Here is a 21,305-nt window from a genome sequence, read left to right on the forward strand (position 1 = left end):
TAACAAGAGTTCATTTTAATATGGGACACTAACCATCTTTTGGACAATGTATATATAGGGCATCAGAGCTGGTACAGTAGATACAACCAGTGCATTGAGATCCGAGCCTTTTTGACTGGAATTAAACAAACTTTCAAACTTGATGAAGCGAATTTGGCCACTGAAGGACTAAAAGTTGCAGTACTATACTTAGCTAAAATTTTCTGAGAGAGTATATATATGCCCCAGAGAGGCCCAGACTATATAGACCAGTTGACTTAGCCCTAGCTACCACTTTCACCTTACTCTGGTGTCCCTGACGTATCAGCAACATAATAGAGTAGCTATAGATTAAGCCAGTTAATGCCATAGGCATAGCGGCCAGCATGCATTTGCCCTATCATCACGTGTTCTATGCGATCATGTGACCATCATCATCACACAAAAAAATTAGCAGCACAAAAACAATCCTATAGCTAGGCTATAGTACACACATACTGCATTGCTGAGCCATGACTAAGGACAAGTACCACACAAGACTGGCAATTATCACGTGATCTATTTAGGGGAAGTCCCTAGGAATGTATAGTTATAAAAACCGAAATCGAAATGAAACGAAATCAGCCTACAGTCTAGTGGAGGACAATCACTATATTATGCACAGTTACACTATAATATATGCAGTTCTGACTCCTGAATGGCCTATAACTTGGCGTAATTCGTCCCAGCATGTTTCTTTTCAATTTTTGAACACTATCTTGCCTGCCTTCCAGGGCCCCCACCTCCCACCCTTCTGAAGCTCGCCTGATACAGACAACCTCGGTTTAAAAACTATCTAAAATGGTGGGAAACTTAGCTGTTGACTACTTCTTCAGTGGATGATCAGGAAGGTAAGAAATTGTTGTGAAACGTATGAAAATTTGGCATGGGTAGTTACCACTATTGGCCAGCTACAACACACTGAATATTTAAAACCGGCATTTCTCGATACTTTTAAATAGGCGATAAGACCAGTTTTCCCAGAGACAGTCACAAATAAAGTAGCGCTATTAGTTTGGTGATGATGTAAGCGGATCTGGTTGAATAAATGTTGTGACGTAAACAGCGCACTTATGTAACACGTAAAACGTCATCCAATAAACATTCCAGAGCTCAAACTTTTTGTACGGAGTGTCGCGTACGAAGAAGAACGGACGAATTGCAACCGCTGATCATTTCTCTCAAGTCATTTTATGATTTGAAAAGACATATTTATACAACGAATATTGTGACGTAATTTCCTTTAATATAATATGATGTAATAATAATAAAGATAAAATCATTCAGTTCATGACACTCCCAGGGGAGACGCAAAAGAAGACTCCAGTAATTTGATCATCATCACGTAATAGTCTAGATATTCTGTTTCTTGCTTCAACAGCTGCAGCTCTCTTTATTGGCGTTGATGAATCTTCTACGTTACTGTCAGATAATTTTTCCTTGTCTTCCTTGTTAGGGGTGATTGATTTAATTTCAAGGGGATATAAATAATTAATTGATCTTTCTAAAATGTTTTTGTTGGGTAACTTAACTTTTGCTGCTCGAATTTGAGAGTCCCTGCCTCGAATCAACTCAGTTACTTTGGCCAACTTCTACATCCTGCGTGGAAGGTCATCGTCTCTTAGAATTACAATCTCTCCAATTTCTGGTGTTCTACGTACCTGACTTTTTGGACCACTATGTTCAAGTGGAAGTGTTTCTCTTAAGGTAAGCAAGTAACCTTTCCTCCATTCTCTCCAAAACAATTGTAATTGCTTCTGGTTCTTCTCCAATACTGTAACAAACTTTGTGCAGAATCCAATGTTGGAATATATTCAGTATCATCATATTTGTCTTCAGTAGCAAAGGGTATAGCATTATTGAAACTTCCTATCAAGAAATGTGACGGTGTGAGAACAAAATTAGATTTAAATTCTTCATATATGTTTGTTAAAGGACGTGTGTTTATGATGGCTTCAACTTCAGTAAGCAATGTCATTAGTTTATCCCAATACAACACTTGTCGATTTATCCCCTTTCTCAAAGCTTTCTCGACGACACCAACTAAACGTTCATAGAAGCCACCTTGCCATGGTGACAGTGCAGTGGTAAATTTCCACTGAATTCCCTCATAAGAAAAGAAACTTAATAATGCTTCATCTCTATAAACTTTCATCCATTGCTGGTCCAGAGCAGTCTTCACTAGACGAAATTGAGGGGCATTATCAGAAATAATACAAGTTGGTTTACCCCTTCTGGCTATAAATCTTCTTAAACAGTCAAGGAAGAGTTGAGCGGATAATCCTTTAACCAATTCCAAATGGATTGCCCGAACAGTCATACATGTGAACAAACAAATCCACATTTTCTGTGTGACGTTCCCTTCTTTCACATGTAAAGGCCCAAGGTAATCTAGTCCAACATACTTAAATGGCTCTGAAACCGAGACCCTCTCCTTTGGCCAAGGAGGCATAGGTGGCAAGCAAAATGGCGGACCACTGTGATGTTTACATACCACACACTGATACAGAATATGCCTAACCTCTGCCCTCCCTTGAAGGATCCAATACTCTTGTCTTAACTGATTTAAAGTGTGTACAATCCAAGCATGAATCAAACATCCATGAACTTCTAATACCAGTAGCCGAGTGAAATAATTATCACGAGGTAACAACTTGGGATGCTTTGTTTCTTCCTCAATATCAGCATTATTATATCTGCCACCACAACGTAATATCTCAAATTCATCTAACTGAAGTCCAAGCTGTTTTTGTAAACAGTGACATTTCTTGTTCTTGGCAGCAATGAAAACATCTTTAAACCTGCAGTGATGTCATCCTAATATCAAGCCTTGTGATTGGGCCGTTATCAGATAACACTCTGAAAAGAGTAACCAATAAATTGAATTTTTGACACTTCTTTCTAGTCTCTTGTAATTTCTTCCAAACTTTGATTTTAATAAATCTCAGCACATAAACCGATATTCTTAACAATTTTCTTAAAGAAGAACAATTCAGTATGTTTGAGCCAAACAAAAACACTTTGTCAGTTCTATTAACTCCAGCCACACCAATAACTTCAACACTAGGTTTGGATTTTCTTGCTTCCTCCAAGCTTTCTGATGTAATTTCAGGTAAGTTCCAAGCCGGCCATGATAATTGATTGTCTCCCAACCAAGAAGGACCATGCCACCATAATGGACATTTGTCAATCTCACCAACTGATAATCCACGGGTTGCCAAATCAGCTGGATTATCATTTGAAGCAATAATACAAAATTTGAATTCTCTGTTTAGTTTGATTTCCTTCAGTCGGTTCTCAACAAACACAGACAATGGTTTTGGTGTTTTTAACCAATGTAGCACACACTGGGAGTCAGTCCAAATTATCCTCTCAGATATAGTCATTCTTAGTTCAGCAGCAACAAAATTTGCAGCTCTAGTACCAATCAAAACAGCTAATAACTCAAGACGAGGTATAGTAAATTTCTTTAACTTCTTAGAGTTTCCTGTTGGAACAAGTCGTACCTTTGAGAATATAAGGTTTGTTTGAATATTACTATCATCTACAATTCTCAAATAAACCGTTGTAGCATAGCAAACCATAGACGCATCACAAAATACCAATAACTGACAAACTCCTCCATTCTGATTACTCACAAACCGGGGAATGCTTAAACAAGGGATAGAGGTAAGCACACTAAGAACTCGATTTCAATCCTTAACAAGATTATCAGGTAAGGGATCATCCCATGATATGTCTAACTTCCACAATGTTTGTATGAATACTCTACCATAGTATGTAACGGGGGTGATAAGCCCAAGTGGGTCAAAGATCCTTGCAACAGTATGTAAGACATCTCTTTTTGTCACAAAATTACTAGATGGTGTCTTACCCACTCCTGACATATGTAGTACATCACTTATCTTATTCCACTTTAATCCAAACACCTTTAGTTCATCACTCACAGCATTTACCCGTTCCTCAACTGGCAGTCCATTCAAGAATTCATTGGAATTAGAATTCCATTCTCTAAGATTCATGGAGGTTCTCCTAAATATAGACTTTGCTTCCTGATACTCAATAAAATAGCTGTCCAGATGGATATGTAGAGGCTCTGATAGCAGCGGGTGAGGTTATAGCTCGTTTAAAAGGGAGACTTAAACGCGTAAAGCGAATGTATGAACAAAAGGAACTCCACGAACAAAAGGAAAGGCTTCACCAACCTGCTTTCGATTCGTCCTTGGTGAATACCCACTCAAATCTCTCAAGTCGCAGTCAAAATTTGACCAGTGTTGTTAAGGTCAATTTACCCAAAATACAGCTGCCGAATTTTGAAGGAAATGTACAACAATGGACTGAGTTCTGGGATATGTTCAAAACGTGTGTAGATGAGCAAAATATTTCAAAGGCTTGTAAGTTTAATTGTTTGAAGAGTGTGTTAAAGGGTGCTGCAGCAGTAGCCATTTCAGGCATTTCAATATGTGATGATAATTATGATGATGCAGTGGCTTTGTTGAAAGAACGATTTGGTCGGGAGGAAGTAATAATAGAGCCATTATATGCAAAATTGCAGAGCCTCCCAAAGTCGTGTAACAAATTTACAGAAGTTCGCCAAACTTATCAATCTATAGAAAAGGTTTTAAGACAATTAGAAGCCCAAGGAGAAGCTATTAACAACCAGAGAATATTAATATAGTTGGTTCTTTCTAAATTTCCATCTGAGGTTATTGTTAAATTAGAAGAATCCAAACAACCCACCAAAGGGTGGAATATGGAAGACCTAAGGACAGCTATTTTACAATATATCAGAATTCAGGAGAATGTTTATCGTTACTCTGGTCAATTGCCACCTGTTTATAATGGAAAGGGTCAAGGTCAGTTTACAAGTCAAACACATAACACAGGTTGTTTTCTGGGTCAATTACCACCTGTTTATAATGGAAAGGGTTGCCAACCTCAAGTTAACTCTGCGGGGGTTTTTAGTAGTGTCAGTGGAAGAAGGGTTATGAGGCCATGTATCTTTTGTTCTGGAGGCCATTACAATGATCAATGTAATGAGTATGTAAGCTTAACAGATAGAAAGAAAAGATTGACTGAACAAGGGCGTTGTTTTGTTTGTTTAAAAACTGGTCATTATTTAAAAATTTGCCCTAGTCTAAAGAAACGTTGTTGTGATCACTGTGGGAAACAAGGTTACCATAACAGATGTTTGTGTCCTGCCAAATTTCCAGAGAAGATTTCTAATAATGATAATGCTGAGACCTTTTGTAGCACTGACTCTAATGGCGTCACCTCTTTACCACCTGATAGTAGATTGTCTGAGGAGGTACAACTGAAAGATGATCATTTAACTTATGCCACGGAGAGTTTATTGGCGTTGGGTGAAAGAGTTCTCTTGCAAACTGTGGTTGTTCCCATTTTTAGTTCTGATGGTCAGACTTTAATTAATGCCCGTGTACTTCTAGACAGTGCCAGTCAAAGAACTTTTATGACAACCAAGTTGGCACAACAATTGAAATTACAGTTCTGTCAGAGAGAACACCTTTCAGTCTCCACATTTGGTGCTGAGAAGACGAGAGAGATTGATACTCATGTTGTGAATTTCAAGATGAAAGCTAAGGATGGATCATGCTTGTCCTTGTCAGCCAATGTCCTTGGTCGGATCACCGGATTTATCCACAGAAGTCCGTTATTACAGAAAGATGTGGAGTTTTTGAAGTTAATACCCCAGTACCAGTTGGCTGATACAATCCCAAATGTAACAGAGACTACCTCCGTAGATATCTTAATTGGAGCTGATTTTTTCTGGGGTATAATTGGCAGTGATAAGGTAACTCTACCCTCAGGTATGTTCATGTTGTCTTCAAAACTTGGATATATTATTACAGGAAGGTGTCATAGTACTGATTGTTCTGCCAGTACTGTACATACAATGTTTGTGACCTTTGATATTGATAAACATTTAGCAGAATCGTGTTGTGGTTTATCTGAGTTGTGTTGTTTGTCTGATTCTTCAGGTGTGAGTAAACCATCCTTAGAGAGTTTATGGTCTCAAAGGAAAATGGTGATAGCTCAATTGTAAGATTTCTTGTGTTACAGTGTATACTTTTTATTGTCAACGTTAGCCAGTCTACTGACAGAGGGGCAGTGCTCAGCATCGAATGAGGATTGTACAGTTGAAGCCAGTCTTGTCACAGAGGAATTGTTCATGGATGAAAAAAAAAGGTGATGGCTCAACTGTAAAATTTCTTGTGTTATACTTTTTGTTGTTAACATTAGCTGGTAAACTGACAGAAGGGCAGTGTTCAGCATAGAACGAGGAGTGTACATTTGAAGCCAGTCTAGTCACAGAGTATTTGTTCAAGGATGAATAGCAAACACGCAATAAAAAGGTGATAGCTTGATAGTAAAAATTCTTGTGTTATACTTTTGTATTTTAACGTTAACCAGTCAACTGACAGAGAGGTAGTGTTCAGCACTGAATGAAGAGTGTACAATTGAAGCCAGTCTTGTCACAGAGGAATTGTTCAAGGATGAAGAAAAAAGGTGATGGCTCAACAGTAATATTTCTTGTGTTATACTTTTTGTTGTTAACATTAGCTGGTCAACTGACAGAGAGCAGTATTCAGCATTGAATGAGGATTGTACAATTCAAGCCAGTCTTGTCACAGGAATTGATCAAGGACGAATAGCAGACAAGCTTAAAAGGTGACAACTTGATTGCAAAGTTTCTTGTGTTATACTTTTGCATTGTCAACGTTAGCCAGTCAACTGACAGAAGGGCAGTGTTCATCAGTGAACGAGGAGTGCATAATTGAAGCCAGTCTTGTCACAGAGAAATTGTTCAAGGATGAATAACAGACAAACAAAAAAGATGATGGCTCAATTGTAAAATTTCCTGTGTTATACTTTCTATTGTCAACGTTAGCCGTTCAACTGACAGAGGGGCTGTGTTCATCATTGAATGAGGAATATAAAATTGAAGCCAGTCTTACTACAGAGGAATTGTTCAAGGATGAATAACAGACAAGTGAAAAAGGTGATACTTCGATTGTAAAAAAAAATTGTGATGTAGTTGTGTCACTGTTAGTCAGTCGGTTGACAGAGGGACAGTGTTCAAGGACGATTAACAGACTTGTAACTGAGGTGTTGCTTAAGGATGAATAAAGGCCAAGCAAAAAAGGTGATAGCTTGATTGTAAAATTTCTTGTGTTATACTTTTGTATTGTCAACGGTAGGCAGTCAACTGATAGAAGGACTGTGTTCAGGATTGCCAAAATTGAAGCTAGTCTTCTCACAGAATGCAGAAGCAGTGTTTGAGACCAATGAAGTTGACTTCAATTCGCTGGACACATGAAAATGTTGCTGAGATTATTTACATTTATTCAATTTAATTTAATTAAATGTTCACTTTAAATTTTTAGAAGCGCGTTATACAAACGAATAAATTCCGGCGTTATTGTGCCAACGGATTCTTTCAGTAATTGTCAGTAACAACGGAGTGAAACACTAGCTTTTCCTTCAGGGCGACGAAGATTCTCTGCCAGTCCAACGGCCACTCCGTGTGATATTTGTGCCACTACGGCCGGTTGACGATTGTTGTATTGTCGGCGACACGGACGAACGTGTATCCTAGATTTAGCGAGGTAAGCGGAGTGAATCTATCAATAATACTTCCCCGTTATTTCGATATGTTTTTCCTGTGATTGTAATTCTAAGAGACGATGACCTTCCACGCAGGATGTGGAAGTTGGCCAAAGTAACTGAGTTGATTCGAGGCAGGGACTCTCAAATTCGAGCAGCAAAAGTTAAGTTACCCAACAAAAACATTTTAGAAAGATCAATTAATTATTTATAACCCCTTGAAATTAAATCAATCACCCCTAACAAGGAAGACAAGGAAGAATTATCTGACAGTAACGTAGAAGATTCATCAACGCCAATAAAGAGAGCTGCAGCTGTTGAAGCAAGAAACAGAATATCTAGACTATTACGTGATGATGATCAAATTACTGGAGTCTTATTTTGCGTCTCCCCTGGGAGTGTCATGAACTGAATGATTTTATCTTTATTATTATTACATCATATTATATTATTACATAATAAAGGAAATTATGTCACAATATTCGTTGTATAAATATGTCTTTTCAAATCATAAAATGACTTGAGAGAAATGATCAGCGGTTGCAATTCGTCCGTTCTTCTCCGTACAAAAAATTTGAGCTCTGGAATGTTTATTGGATGACGTTGTACGTGTTACATAAGTGCGCTGTTTACGTCACAACATTCATTCAACCAGATCCGCTTACATCATCACCAAACTAATAGCGCTACTTTATTTGTGACTGTCTCTGGGAAAACTGGTCTTATCGCCTATTTAAAAGTATCGAGAAATGCCGGTTTTAAATATTCAGTGTGTTGTAGCTGGCCAATAGTGGTAACTACCCATACCAAATTTTCACACGTTTCACAACAATTTCTTACCTTCCTGATCATCCACTGAAGAAGTAGTCAACAGCTAAGTTTCCCGCCATTTTAGATAGTTTTTAAACCGAGGTTGTCTGTATCAGGCGAGCTTCAGAAGGGTGGGAGGCGGGGGCCCTGGAAGGCAGGAAAGATGGTGTTCAAAAATTGAAAAGAAACGTGCTGGGACGAATTACGCCAAGTTATAGGCCATTCAGGAGTCAGAACTGCATATATTATAGTGTAACTGTGCATAATATAGTGCTACAAAAGTGCATAAATGCTACAAAAAGTAAGGAAACAAGCTCAAAAATGATACAGCTGAACTAGGAAATGATCCATGCAATAAAAACTAAGGAAACTGACCACTTGCTAAAATGAGACACACTTTAATGCCTACTTTTGGCTAGCATCTTGAAATGAGACCATCAAATTAGCCAAAGTAGGGATTAAAGTGTGTCTCATTTTAGCAAGTAGTCATCTAATCTTGTTCCCTTACTTTTTATTGCATGGATTGTTTCTCATTTCAGTTGTATCATTTTTGAGCTTGATTCCTTACTTTTTGTAGCATGTATAATTATTATATCAATACCTACTTCCTTTTATATTTAAAAATTTTTAAATAGCTAGTATAGGTTGGAGTGGTGCATTGCTACTTTTTATGCATTGAAACAGTGACCTCATGTCTGTATGCACATGCGCACTTGCTCAAATGCTGGAAAACCAGACTTAGTAACCATCGCTTCAACTGTAAACAGGTTGGCGATGTTTATTGTATTATTATAACAGTCCTAGCCTGTAAATCTTACAACTGGAATCACCATAGTATTGGCAGTAGCTGATCTAGGATTTTAAAAAGTTGATATAACTGAAAAATAAAGCATCTGAGGGCATTTCTCCAGAAAATTTTGAGATTCTAGAAGCTTTGAGATTAAATTTTAGGCTACTTTTAGTTAACACAATTACAATAAATCCAATACTTTAAACAGTAAATACTATAGCTAACTATGGGCATTGTGATTTAGATGTAGCTATGATTGCTCTATTAGAATAGTTATGTGACTGCTCTATTAGAGTATCTTGATAATTTTGGGGGATGAAAAACAAACTGTTGCTGAGGGTTTAATAGCTATAAATGGTGTTAATTAAGTGCATTTGTATGTATGTTACTGAAATAAAGTGATATATAGTTGTTTGCTATGACAAATTGTCAATACAAACAATCATGAAGCTAGTTATAGACTGCCACTGAACTAAACTTAAATGGGGGTTTCTGTTGTAACCACATAAACCCATCTAGATCCACCACTGATTGGTGTTTATACTAGTCACTTCACTAGGAAATAATCCAATTGTCCACTTATAACAGACATTATAACCAGTATCAAAACATGTGAATGTGGTAATTTGCTTTGTGATTATGGTAGTACTGGACACTTTACTGTATATCACTAAAATAATTGTAAGGCACAAAGCTTCCTTACCTCTTAAACTAATTGCAGCGTAGTTAGAGTAATTTGTTCCACAATCATTAGTGGCCACACATCGGTAGTTACCAGCATCTTCTGGTTGTAGGTTAATGATAGTGAGAGTATTAGTGTTCACTCCAATGGCACCAGATGGAATACTACCACTCTGTCTTTCCCAATTATATGATGTTGCTCCATCTGCCTCACAAGTTAGTGACAGGTTGTGCTTGTTAGCAGATAACCTGATTACATGACTTGATGGATGAGTAGTAATAGTGGGAAAGGTGCAACTACAACCTTAATGAATATGTGGTATAATTATTATGGCTATTGCAAAACTAACCTGCTTGGTAAGCTAGTCCTCCAGGATTACCATACCCTTCACTCTTAGTAAACCCATACACTATTGTTGTCATCAGAGCTGATGTATTAGTATGGAAGATTTCAACCACACCCTCTGATATAGACACTTTTGTAGCATATGCTTCAATGACATTGTTAACTCTAACCGGTACCCATTCCTGTGTGTCTAGTGACTTTTTCACTCCTCCTGTTATCAAGTAGATCATGTCAGGCTGATAATACTGTGCCAGCACTATGATGTTAACAAAGTGTCTGTAACTTGATGACTTATGGTTACGTAAGGTAGTGAAGATGACATTATTAGTGTAATGATTTGTGGCTGGAATAACTGTCATCATTGGATCACCAGTACCACCATCAGACTGGTCGAGAGCAAACTGTGCAACAAATGTTTTTTTATTTGATTGAATTACACAATATTCTTGAAGTGATAATGACCTATTAACAAACTCCCCTTCATTGATAGCATAAGATCTCCTTGAATTATTACAGTAAATATCAACATTAGTGGAGTCGTATGCTGCCAGTACTTTAATAGTATATGACCTTCTGGTGGCTAATGGTACAGTATAATATACTCTACCCCATAATGTGGTGGGTGGAACTTGTTCTATGTGATGTTCAAAGTCAACACCCATTTGATGACCACTAAACACAGACACTGGCTTGTTAGTAACAATTTTAGTACCAGTCAAGTCCTCCAATGATCTAACATACACTGTTTGTAACCTGGTGATCACAAATGAATATTGTCTATCACTAATGAGATTAGTATAAGTATCATCAACTTTAATGGTGACTGGTTGTGTGACTGTCAACTTCATCATTGTGTTGTTTTCTGTACCAACTATTAGTACTGAACTGTAATAGCGGTTTTCATATCCCATAGCTACAGTCATCCCATAATACATATACTCAGGAGCACACAGTATTGCATTAAACAGAGCAAGAAAGGTATCAACACTGGTAGATGTAGATACCACACTTTGACCAATCACAGTCACTCGCTCACTACTGGCTTTAAGGTAAATTCCTTTATTCTGATCATTATGTGATAACACTTCTACACTACTAGGAAGATTCACAATGTCCTCATTGCTAGCAGTGATAGTTCCACTGTGATAATATCCTATTCCTGGAATCTCAATGGAATAGGACACTGGTTGTGATTCAGTGGTCATTATTATAATGGATGACCTGCCACCATTATAGTTCTTGAAAAAACCCAAATAATAGTTGCTTTCTACATACAAAATGCAACATAACTACATGTAGTATTTATCTGTACAGTATATATGACCATCCCCAAAAACACCTTCGCTGTAAAAAAAGGCACGTCCAAGAAACTACAAGTATCTGTAATCCATGCAATGTAATTAACAGCTCAGTTGTAGGGAAGGACTTCATGAAAGTAAAAATAACTGGTAACTTAAAGAGCTGATATCTGGAGCGGCCAAGAATCAATCTTAATCCAACTACTTATACTACAATTTTTTAATCCATGCAAGAACACCTTACATTGGCTGTAAAAAAAGTCCACCCATGAAAGTAACTGGCAATTGAAATAGCTGATATCTGAAGAGGCCAAGAATGAATGCTGATATACAACTAATTGGAATTAACAAAAAGTTTAACATTGAACCTTTATCTTTCAGCTGTGTTCTACATTCACTCTTGCTGCATCATAAACTGATTTCTTTTAAGTCTAATTGGCTGGTAATTTGGCCGCCTTTTTTAATATTCAGTGTATAGAGCAAAAAAGGGCGGCCAAATTACCAGCCAATTAGACTTAAAAGAAATCAATTTATGATGCAGCAAGAGTGAATGTAGAACACAGCTGAAAGATAAAGGTTCAATGTTAAACTTTTTGTTAATTCCAATTAGTTGTATATCAGCATTCATTCTTGGCCTCTTCAGATATCAGCTATTTCAATTGCCAGTTACTTTCATGGGTGGACTTTTTTTACAGCCAATGTAAGGTGTTCTTGCTTGGAATAAAAATTTGTAGTATAAGTAGTTGGATTAAGATTGATTCTTGGCCGCTCCAGATATCAGCTCTTTAAGTTACCAGTTATTTTTAATTTCATGAAGTGTTTCCCTACAACTGAGCTGTTAATTACATTGCATGGATTACAGATACTTGTAGTTTCTTGGACGCGCCTTTTTGTACAGCGAAGGTGTTTTTGGGGGTGGATATCACTCATTTTTGTTACAGTGATAGTCTCACTGGGGGAACAACAAAATTGTTTAAATGGTAACATTAAGATGACTGATATTTGGAAATTGGCAATAATATTATCTAATCCAAAACAGCCAAGCTGTAAAAAAAGTGTGCGGCCCTCAGAAAGGCTATGGTGAAAAAAGATGTGAAATCCAAGGTGGCGGCCAAGAAATGGCTGTGATGGTAGGTTAATGGTAAAAATTTTAATAATGACAATTCAGGTAAATTTTGTGAAGCGGCACAAAAATTCACCTGAATTGTCGTTATTAAAATTTTTACCATTAACCTACCATCACAGCCATTTCTTGGCCGCCACCTTGGATTTCACATCTTTTTTCACCATAGCCTTTCTGAGGGCCGCACACTTTTTTTACAGCTTGGCTGTTTTGGATTAGATTTCATTTCTTTTTGTATTTGTATACCCCAAAGCCGGCCTATGGCCAGCTTTGGGACTTTTTTAACTTATGTTTTTTTTCTTTACTACAGGAAGACGAAAAGATGAAGTAGATGTACTTTAAATATTTTATCAGTAAATGTACAAATTATATATATAATACATATGTGATCGGATTTGCGAAAAGGGGTCTTCCACACACATCCAATTTGCCAACTTTGACAATTGATAACTTCAGATTGGAAAGAGCTATTGCCTTGAAATTTGGACAGTGGTGATTTCTTTGCAGCTGAACTCTCTACATGATAGTTTCTTTGTAGCTGAACTCTCTACAAGGTAATTTCTTCTAGCTGATCTCTCTACAGGGAGATTTTTTGTAGCTGAACTATCTACAAGGTAACTTCTTCTAGCTGATCTCTCTACAGGGTGATTTGTTTGTAGCTGAATTCTTTACAGGTGATTTGTTTGCAGCTGAGCTCTTTACAGAATGGTTTCTTTGTAGCTGAACTCTCTACAAAGTAACTTCTTCTAACTGATCTTTCTACAGGGTGATTTGTTTGTAGCTGAACTATCTACAAAGTAACTTCTTCTAGCTGATCTCTCTACAGGGAGATTTGTTTGTAGCTGAACTCTCTACAGGTGATTTGTTTGTAGCTGAATTCTGTACAGGTGGTTTCTTTGTAGCTGAACTCTCTAAAAGGTAACTTCTTCTAACTGATCTTTCTACAGGGCAATTTGTTTCTGGCAGAATTTTCTACAGGGTGATTTCTTTGCAGCTGAACTCTCTACATGATGGTTTCTTTGTAGCTGAACACTCTACAAGGTAATTTCTTTTAACTGATCTCTCTACAGGGTGATTTGTTTGTAGCTGAACTATCTACAAGGTAACTTCTTCTAGCTGATCTCTCTACAGGATGATTTGTTCGTAGCTGAATTCTGTACAGGTGATTTGTTTGCAGCTGAGCTCTTTACAGAATGGTTTCTTTGTAGCTGAACTCTCTACAAGGTAACTTTTCTAGCTGATGTCTCTACAAGGTAGCTAGTTGGTAGCTGAACTCTCTACATGGTGGTTTCTTTGTAACAGAACTTTCTACAAGGTGACTTCTTCTAGCTGATCTTTCAATAGGGTGATTTGTTTGTAGCTTCACTCTCTACAAGGTAACTTCTTCTAGCTGATCTCTCTACAGGGAGATTTGTTTGTAACTGAACTTTCTAAATGATGGTTTCTTTGTAGCTGAACTCTCTACAAGTTAACTTCTTCTAGCTGATCTCTCTGCAGGGTGATTTGTTTGTAGCTGAATTCTGTACAGGTGATTTGTTTGCAGCTGAGCTCTTTACAGAATGGTTTCTTTGTAGCCGAACTCTTTACAAGGTAACTTCTTCTAACTGATCTTTCTACAGGGCAATTTGTTCGTGGCAGAATTTTCTACAGGGTGATTTCTTTGCAGCTGAACTCTCTACATGGTGGTTTCTTTGTTGCTGAACTCTCTACAAGGTAACTTCTTCTAGCTGATCTCTCTACAGGGTGATTTGTTTGTAGCTGAACGATCTACAAGGTAACTTCTTCTAGCTGATCTCTCGACAGGGAGATTTGTTTGTAGCTGAACTCTCTACAGGTGATTTGTTTGAAGATGAACTCTCTAAATGATGGTTTCTTTGTAGCTGAACTCTCTACAAGTTAACTTCTTCTAGCTGATCTCTCTACATGGTGATTTGTTTGTAGCTGAATTCTGTATAGGTGATTTGTTTGCAGCTGCGCTCTTTAAATAATGGTTTCTTTGTAGCTGAACTCTCTCAAGGTAACTTCTTCTAGCTGATGTCTTTACAGGGTCACTGGTTTGTAGCTGAATTCTCTACATGGTGGTTTCTTTGTAACTGAACTCTCTACAAGGTAACCTTTTCTAGCTCATCTTTCAACAGGGTGATTTATTTGTAGCTGAATTCTGTACAGGTGGTTTGTTTGCAGCTGAGCTCTTTAAAGAATGGTTTCTTTGTAGCTGAACTCTCTACAAGGTAACTTCTTCTAGCTGATGTCTCTACAATGTCACTAGTTTGTAGCTGAGCTCTCTACATGGTGGTTTTTTTGTAACTGAACTCTCTACAAGGTGACCTCTTCTAGCTGATCTTTCTACAGGGTGATTTGTTTGAAGCTGAACTCTCTACAAGGTAACTTCTTCTAGCTGATCTCTCTACAGGGAGATTTGTTTGTAGCTGAACTCTCTACATGATGGTTTCTTTGTAGTTGAACTCTCTCAAGGTAACTTCTTCTAGCTGATGTCTTTACAGGGTCACTAGTTTGTAGCTGAATTCTCTACATGGTGGTTTCTTTGTAACTGAACTCTCTACAAGGTAACTTTTTCTAGCTCATCTTTCAACAGGGTGATTTATTTGTAGCTGAATTCTGTACAGGTGGTTTGTTTGCAGCTGAGCTCTTTAAAGAATGGTTTCTTTGTAGCTGAACTCTCTACAAGGTAACTTCTTCTAGCTGATGTCTCTACAAGGTCACTAGTTTGTAGCTGAGCTCTCTACATGGTGGTTTTTTTGTAACTGAACTCTCTACAAGGTGACCTCTTCTAGCTGATCTTTCTACAGGGTGATTTGTTTGAAGCTGAACTCTCTACAAGGTAACTTCTTCTAGCTGATCTCTCTACAGGGAGATTTGTTTGTAGCTGAACTCTCTATAAGGTGATTTGTTTGTAGTTGATCTCTCTGCAGGTTGATTTGTTTTAGCCGAACTCTCTACAGGCTGATTTGTTTGTAGCCGATCTCTCTACAGGGTAATTTGTTTGTAGCTGAACTCTCTACAAGTTGATTTGTGTGTAGCTGATCTCTCTGCAGGTTGATTTGTTTGTAGCTGATCTCTCTACAGGGCAATTTGTTTGTAGCTGATCTCTCTACAGGGTGATTTTTTTGTAGCTGACCTCTCTTCAGGGTGATTTGTTTCTAGCTGATCTCTCTACAGGGTGATTTCTTGTAGCTGACCTCTCTTCAGGGTGATTTGTTTCTAGCTGATTGCTCTACAGGTTGATTTGTTTGTAGATGAACTCTCTACAGGGTAACTTGCTTGTAGCTGAACTCCTTACTTTGTGTCTAGTTTGTAGCTGATCTCTCTACAGGGTGATTTGTATGTAGCTGAACTCCTTACATTGTGTGTAGTTTGTAGCTGATCTCTCTACAGGGTGATTTGTTTGTAGCTGATCTCTCTACAAGTTGATTTGTGTGTATATAGCTGATCTCTCTGCAGGTTGATTTGTTTGTAGCCGATCTCCCTACAGGTAATCTGTTTGTAGCTGAACTCTCTATAAGGTGATTTGTTTGTAGCTGATCTCTCTACAAGTTGATTTGTGTGTATATAGCTGATCTCTCTGCAGGTTGATTTGTTTGTAGCCGATCTCTCTACAGGTAATCTGTTTGTAGCTGAACTCTCTATAGGGTGATTGCTTGTAGCTGAACTCCTTACATTGTGTCTAGTTTCTAGCTGATGTCTCTACAGGGTGATTTTTTGTAGCTGAACTCTCTTCAGGGTGATTTGTTTCTAGCTGATCTCCCTGCAGGTAGATTTGTGTTGATTTGTTCATTGCTGATCGCTCTAAAGGTAATTGATTTGTTGCAGTTGAACACCCTGCAAAGTGTTTTGTTTGTAGCTGATCACTCTAAAGGGTAATTTGTTTGTAGCTGAACTCTCTCCACAGTGACTTGTGTGTAGCTGAATTCTGTGTAACTGAATTCTCTAGAGAGTGACTAAATAGTAGCTGAATTCTCTACACAGTGCATGACTTGTTTATAGCTGAACTTTCTTCAGTGTGACTTGTAATGTTCTTAATCTCTATAGTGGTATATTTGCTTAACTCTCCACATGGTGACTGTCTTCTTGCTGAACTGTCTATAAGATTAACTGTTTGCAGCTGAACTCCCTACAGAATAACTTGTGATGTAATAAAATTCTATAATGGAGTAAATAAATTAGCCGAATGCTCTATTAGGGTGACTGTTCTATTAGAGTATCTCGATCTCGCATTTGCTACACGGAGTTGGCTTTCGAATCATAACTCAGTGGTTTGTAATCCGATTCTTCTGTACTACTGCAAGGACTTTCTATGAAGATTATTCCAGCTATACACCGATTTTCAGCTCATTGCTCTAAGCGGTTTGCCTAGTAGGCGTGAAAACTAATACTTTTTTATTCATAAAAATCGATCGCGTAATTGTGACACAGGTTGGGTTTTGTGTCATATCTCCGTGGTCTTTATCTCGATTCCTTTCAAACCACCAAAAGGCACTCCTACGATGGTTACTCCATCTACATAGCAATTTTCAACTCATTCCATGAAGCGGTTTACCCTGTAGGCGTGGCAACAAATCGATCTTGTTTTACGCGAATAATCGGCCATAACTCCTGAACCATTCATCGGATTTGTACCAAAGTTGATGCTAGGATTCACCTTTGGACTCCCTTTCTGTGTGCCAAATTTCAAGGCGATAGGAGTACGCGTTTGCTTGTTATAGCAATTTTTGCAAGTGTGCGAAAAGACGAAGAAGAAAAAAAAAACGAAGAAAAAAAAACGAAACTTTGGCAGCACGTATCTCGGAAATGGCTGGAGCGATTTCCTTCAAATTTGGAATGTAGACTCCCTTGGCTGGCGGGCAACTGTGTAGCAAATTTGGTTCCAATCAGATAAGTGATCACCGAGATACAAAGGTGTGAAAATGACGTTTTCGTTCTTCCTGTCAATATACTCACGGTGTGGCGCTTCTTGGGCCGTTTTCGTTCTTCCTGTCAATATACTCACGGTGTGGCGCTTCTTGGGCCGCACGACACACTACCGTGTGTCTTGATTATGTTGGAGAGTCAAACATGTGCACCTGTCACCTTGTTTGACAAAGGCATGCACATTACAGACTGTTCACACTGCATGTAAATTTGGAAGTATGAATTTACAGTGTAGAATAGACAGACTGTTTTATAGATCTATGTTTACTATGGCATTAATTTACTATTTACAATATCTCATATCTGTGGTAAATGCTTTAGATTATGCTCATAATTAGCAAGTGCCTAATTATAAATCACAATTACTACACAACTGGCTATTGACTGTTCTATTAGAGTATATTTATCTTTTTTTATAATATTATTTACAAAATATATCAGTGGTAAATACTTCGGGTATCTTATGCCTAAACTTAAGCGTTAACTGGGTGCCTAATAAATTACTACACAGCTATAGCTATGCATAATTTTGACTGAATTCATAATACAGACAATTTATTGCACAAGCACTGATGGATGGTAATACGATGCAATATTTACCAGCAGCTATAGTGATCTTACTTAGTTCACTGCAGCTATATACACGTAAGTCTCAGATTACATTTCAAGTGTTTGTGTGTGTTGTGGAACTGTAGGGAAACACTATGCATTTCCTCATCTCAATAACTGCATCATCACCATATTTAGATCAACTGTCGTAACTGGATGGACAAGGTATACAGATTTTCTAGTCAAATAGAATCAATAAAGAGGGATCAGTAAAGAGGATGGAGGGAAACCAACAAGATATCAGATAATTGAACAATAATTATAGGAGGAACAGTCAAAATGTACTTAAATAAAATATCCCAATTAATATTCAAAACTCTGCTGATACAACAACCATGAACTCTGCTCTGGAAATTATCTTATCATTGTGTTGAACATTATATAATTTGATTCTTAGTGTGGAGCTAGAACCTTACATTTTCCAGGCCTCATAGTGCATGGAATAGTAATTTATACCGGCAGATGAAAGAATACCTTGTATACGCAACCGGAATACTAAATACATATAGTCATTATTATCAAGAGTCCATGCAAGTATATAACAAGAGTTCATTTTAATATGGGACAGTAACCATCTTTTGGACAATGTATATATAGGGCATCAGAGCTGGTACAGTAGATACAACCAGTGCATTGAGATCCGAGCCTTTTTGACTGGAATTAAACAAACTTTCAAACTTGATGAAGCGAATTTGGCCACTGAAGGACTAAAAATTGCAGTACTATACTTAGCTAAAATTTTCTGAGAGAGTATATATATGCCCCAGAGAGGCCCAGACTATATAGACCAGTTGACTTAGCCCTAGCTACCACTTTCACCTTACTCTGGTGTCCCTGACGTATCAGCAACATAATAGAGTAGCTATAGATTAAGCCAGTTAATGCCATAGGCATAGCGGCCGGCATGCATTTGCCCTATCATCACGTGTTCTATGCGATCATGTGACCATCATCATCACACAAAAAAATTAGCAGCACAAAAACAATCCTATAGCTAGGCTATAGTACACACATACCGCATTGCTGAGCCATGACTAAGGACAAGTACCACACAAGACTGGCAATTATCACGTGATCTATTTGGGGGAAGTCCCTTGGAATGTATAGTTATAAAAACCGAAATCGAAACGAAACGAAATCAGCCTACAGTCTAGTGGAGGACAATCACTATATTATGCACAGTTACACTATAATATATGCAGTTCTGACTCCTGAATGGCCTATAACTTGGCGTAATTCATCCCAGCACGTTTCGTTTCAATTTTTGAACACTATCTTGCCTGCCTTCCAGGGCCCCCGCCTCCCACCCTTCTGAAGCTCGCCTGATACAGACAACCTCGGTTTAAAAACTATCTAAAATGGCGGGAAACTAGCTGTTGACACTTCTTCAGTGGATGATCAGGAAGGTAAGAAATTGTTGTGAAACGTGTGAAAATTTGGTATGGGTAGTTACCACTATTGGCCAGCTACAACACACTGAATATTTAAAACCGGCATTTCTCGATACTTTTAAATAGGCGATAAGACCAGTTTTCCCAGAGACAGTCACAAATAAAGTAGCGCTATTAGTTTGGTGATGATGTAAGCGGATCTGGTTGAATAAATGTTGTGACGTAAACAGCGCACTTATGTAACACGTAAAACGTCATCCAATAAACATTCCAGCGCTCAAACTTTTTGTACGGAGATTCACCAGACCCTCTTTTTAGGGTCGGGCGCCGTGAGACTAGATAGGAGCAGGTGTTTAATATCTCTAATCGATAAGCGCCATGCAGAGAAATCTTCCACCTGGAGTCTTGCTTGATGCATAAACAGGTAGACTAAGTGCGTGTATATATTATAGTGTAACTGTGCATAATATAGTGATTGTCCTCCACTAGACTGTAGGCTGATTTCGTTTCGTTTTGTTTCCCGTTTCTATTCCGGTTTTTATAACTTTCCCCTTGGAATATCCCTGTAACACCCAAGCAGACACACGTGATACGTGGTCTCTAAACTAATGTTGTTTAAAATGGCAGTCCAAGAAGGAGCATGAGAGAGAAGTAACGAGGCTGAGTAATCTACATTAAGTCTTATTGTAACTGGATTTCATTTCATGGTGAGGTGTACTTTAATGCAGAGGCCGTACACCATTGCTGAAGTATGAAAGAATAAGAGTCTGGAGTGGAGGTTAACGAAACTGATTAGATCGAAGATTAGATAAACATCGAGACACAATGATTAACCAAATTTACGGTATTTTAGAGACCCACCAGGCGAAAACTAGTAGCTCCACTAGCTCGTATTATCTCATGGCGAGATCGTTGACAAGATGTATGGATCAATTGCCAAAAAACCGTGGTTATCTTATCATTTGCCACTTACTTCATCATCAAAAGTCTTGGAACTTTGGCTGCAGGTGAAAGTTAGTAAGCGAATCTGTGTCAGATATTGATGTTTGTATGAAAAAGTATACCTATTCACATGTTCTGGTCTAAATTACTGAATTATGTACAGTGAAACATATGAAGAAGTTTGCTACATGGCACAGACATTATTTTGCTTAGTCACGGAACACTGTAATTTTCACAAACTAAGCTGCAGAACTAATTCATAGTGCTTTTGTTTCATTGTAACACTAATGTAGTGAAGGTTAATAATGGCTATCAAGACATCGAGATAGATCAGAGCGTTCCTTTCCAAATATCCAGCATTCATTTCCCCATAGAAAAAGTAAGTGATTTTCAACCTTAAAATGATGAGCTTAGCTTTCCTTCTACTATAGCTCATCTTAATCGCTATTCACTGCTATTTCCAAATCTGGTTCGGAATCTGAGGTATCTATCATGTGTCATGAGTTATTACACCTTTCATTGCATGACCCCAAAACACTCAATATAAAATGTATGGGGAAATTTGTTACACCTGGTCAGTTTAGGCCAGTTTGACAAGCCAAAATTTCTGTGAATTGGACTTCTTTTGGCATCATTGTACTCACAGAGAGTTGCTCTACACTTAGCAAATTCGGAAAGTTTCTAAACAGACTCAAGGTAGGCGGTACACGATAATTATTATTTAAGTTTTAATGATTTTTCA

At 37.9% G+C, this 21,305-nt stretch overlaps 1 protein-coding gene and 1 long non-coding RNA gene across 5 annotated transcripts in view; one reads left to right on the forward strand and one right to left on the reverse strand.

Moving 5' to 3' along the window:
• LOC136255904 (uncharacterized) overlaps positions 1–21,305 on the reverse strand; it is a 145,964-nt gene that overhangs the window by 40,606 nt on the left and 84,053 nt on the right. Inside the window, exons 7-8 of the mRNA XM_066048805.1 lie at positions 10,276–11,538; positions 9,948–10,229 (exon numbers count right to left, since the gene is read on the reverse strand). Coding sequence (XP_065904877.1) covers positions 9,948–10,229; positions 10,276–11,538 — 1,545 coding nt within the window. The remainder of the gene's footprint in view (positions 1–9,947; positions 10,230–10,275; positions 11,539–21,305) is intronic.
• LOC136256795 (uncharacterized) lies at positions 6,055–7,417 on the forward strand. 4 transcript variants are annotated; one of them, XR_010701660.1, is made up of 8 exons: positions 6,055–6,078; positions 6,126–6,392; positions 6,451–6,546; positions 6,601–6,708; positions 6,764–6,888; positions 6,944–7,039; positions 7,091–7,183; positions 7,239–7,417. It is a non-coding gene; the product is annotated as an uncharacterized lncRNA (long non-coding RNA). The 4 variants fall into 4 exon arrangements; XR_010701657.1 differs by having other exon boundaries at positions 6,764–7,039; XR_010701659.1 differs by having other exon boundaries at positions 6,768–7,039.

The sequence above is a fragment of the Dysidea avara genome, chromosome 5 (genome assembly GCF_963678975.1).
Source record: "Dysidea avara chromosome 5, odDysAvar1.4, whole genome shotgun sequence".
NCBI classification, from domain to species: domain Eukaryota; kingdom Metazoa; phylum Porifera; class Demospongiae; order Dictyoceratida; family Dysideidae; genus Dysidea; species Dysidea avara.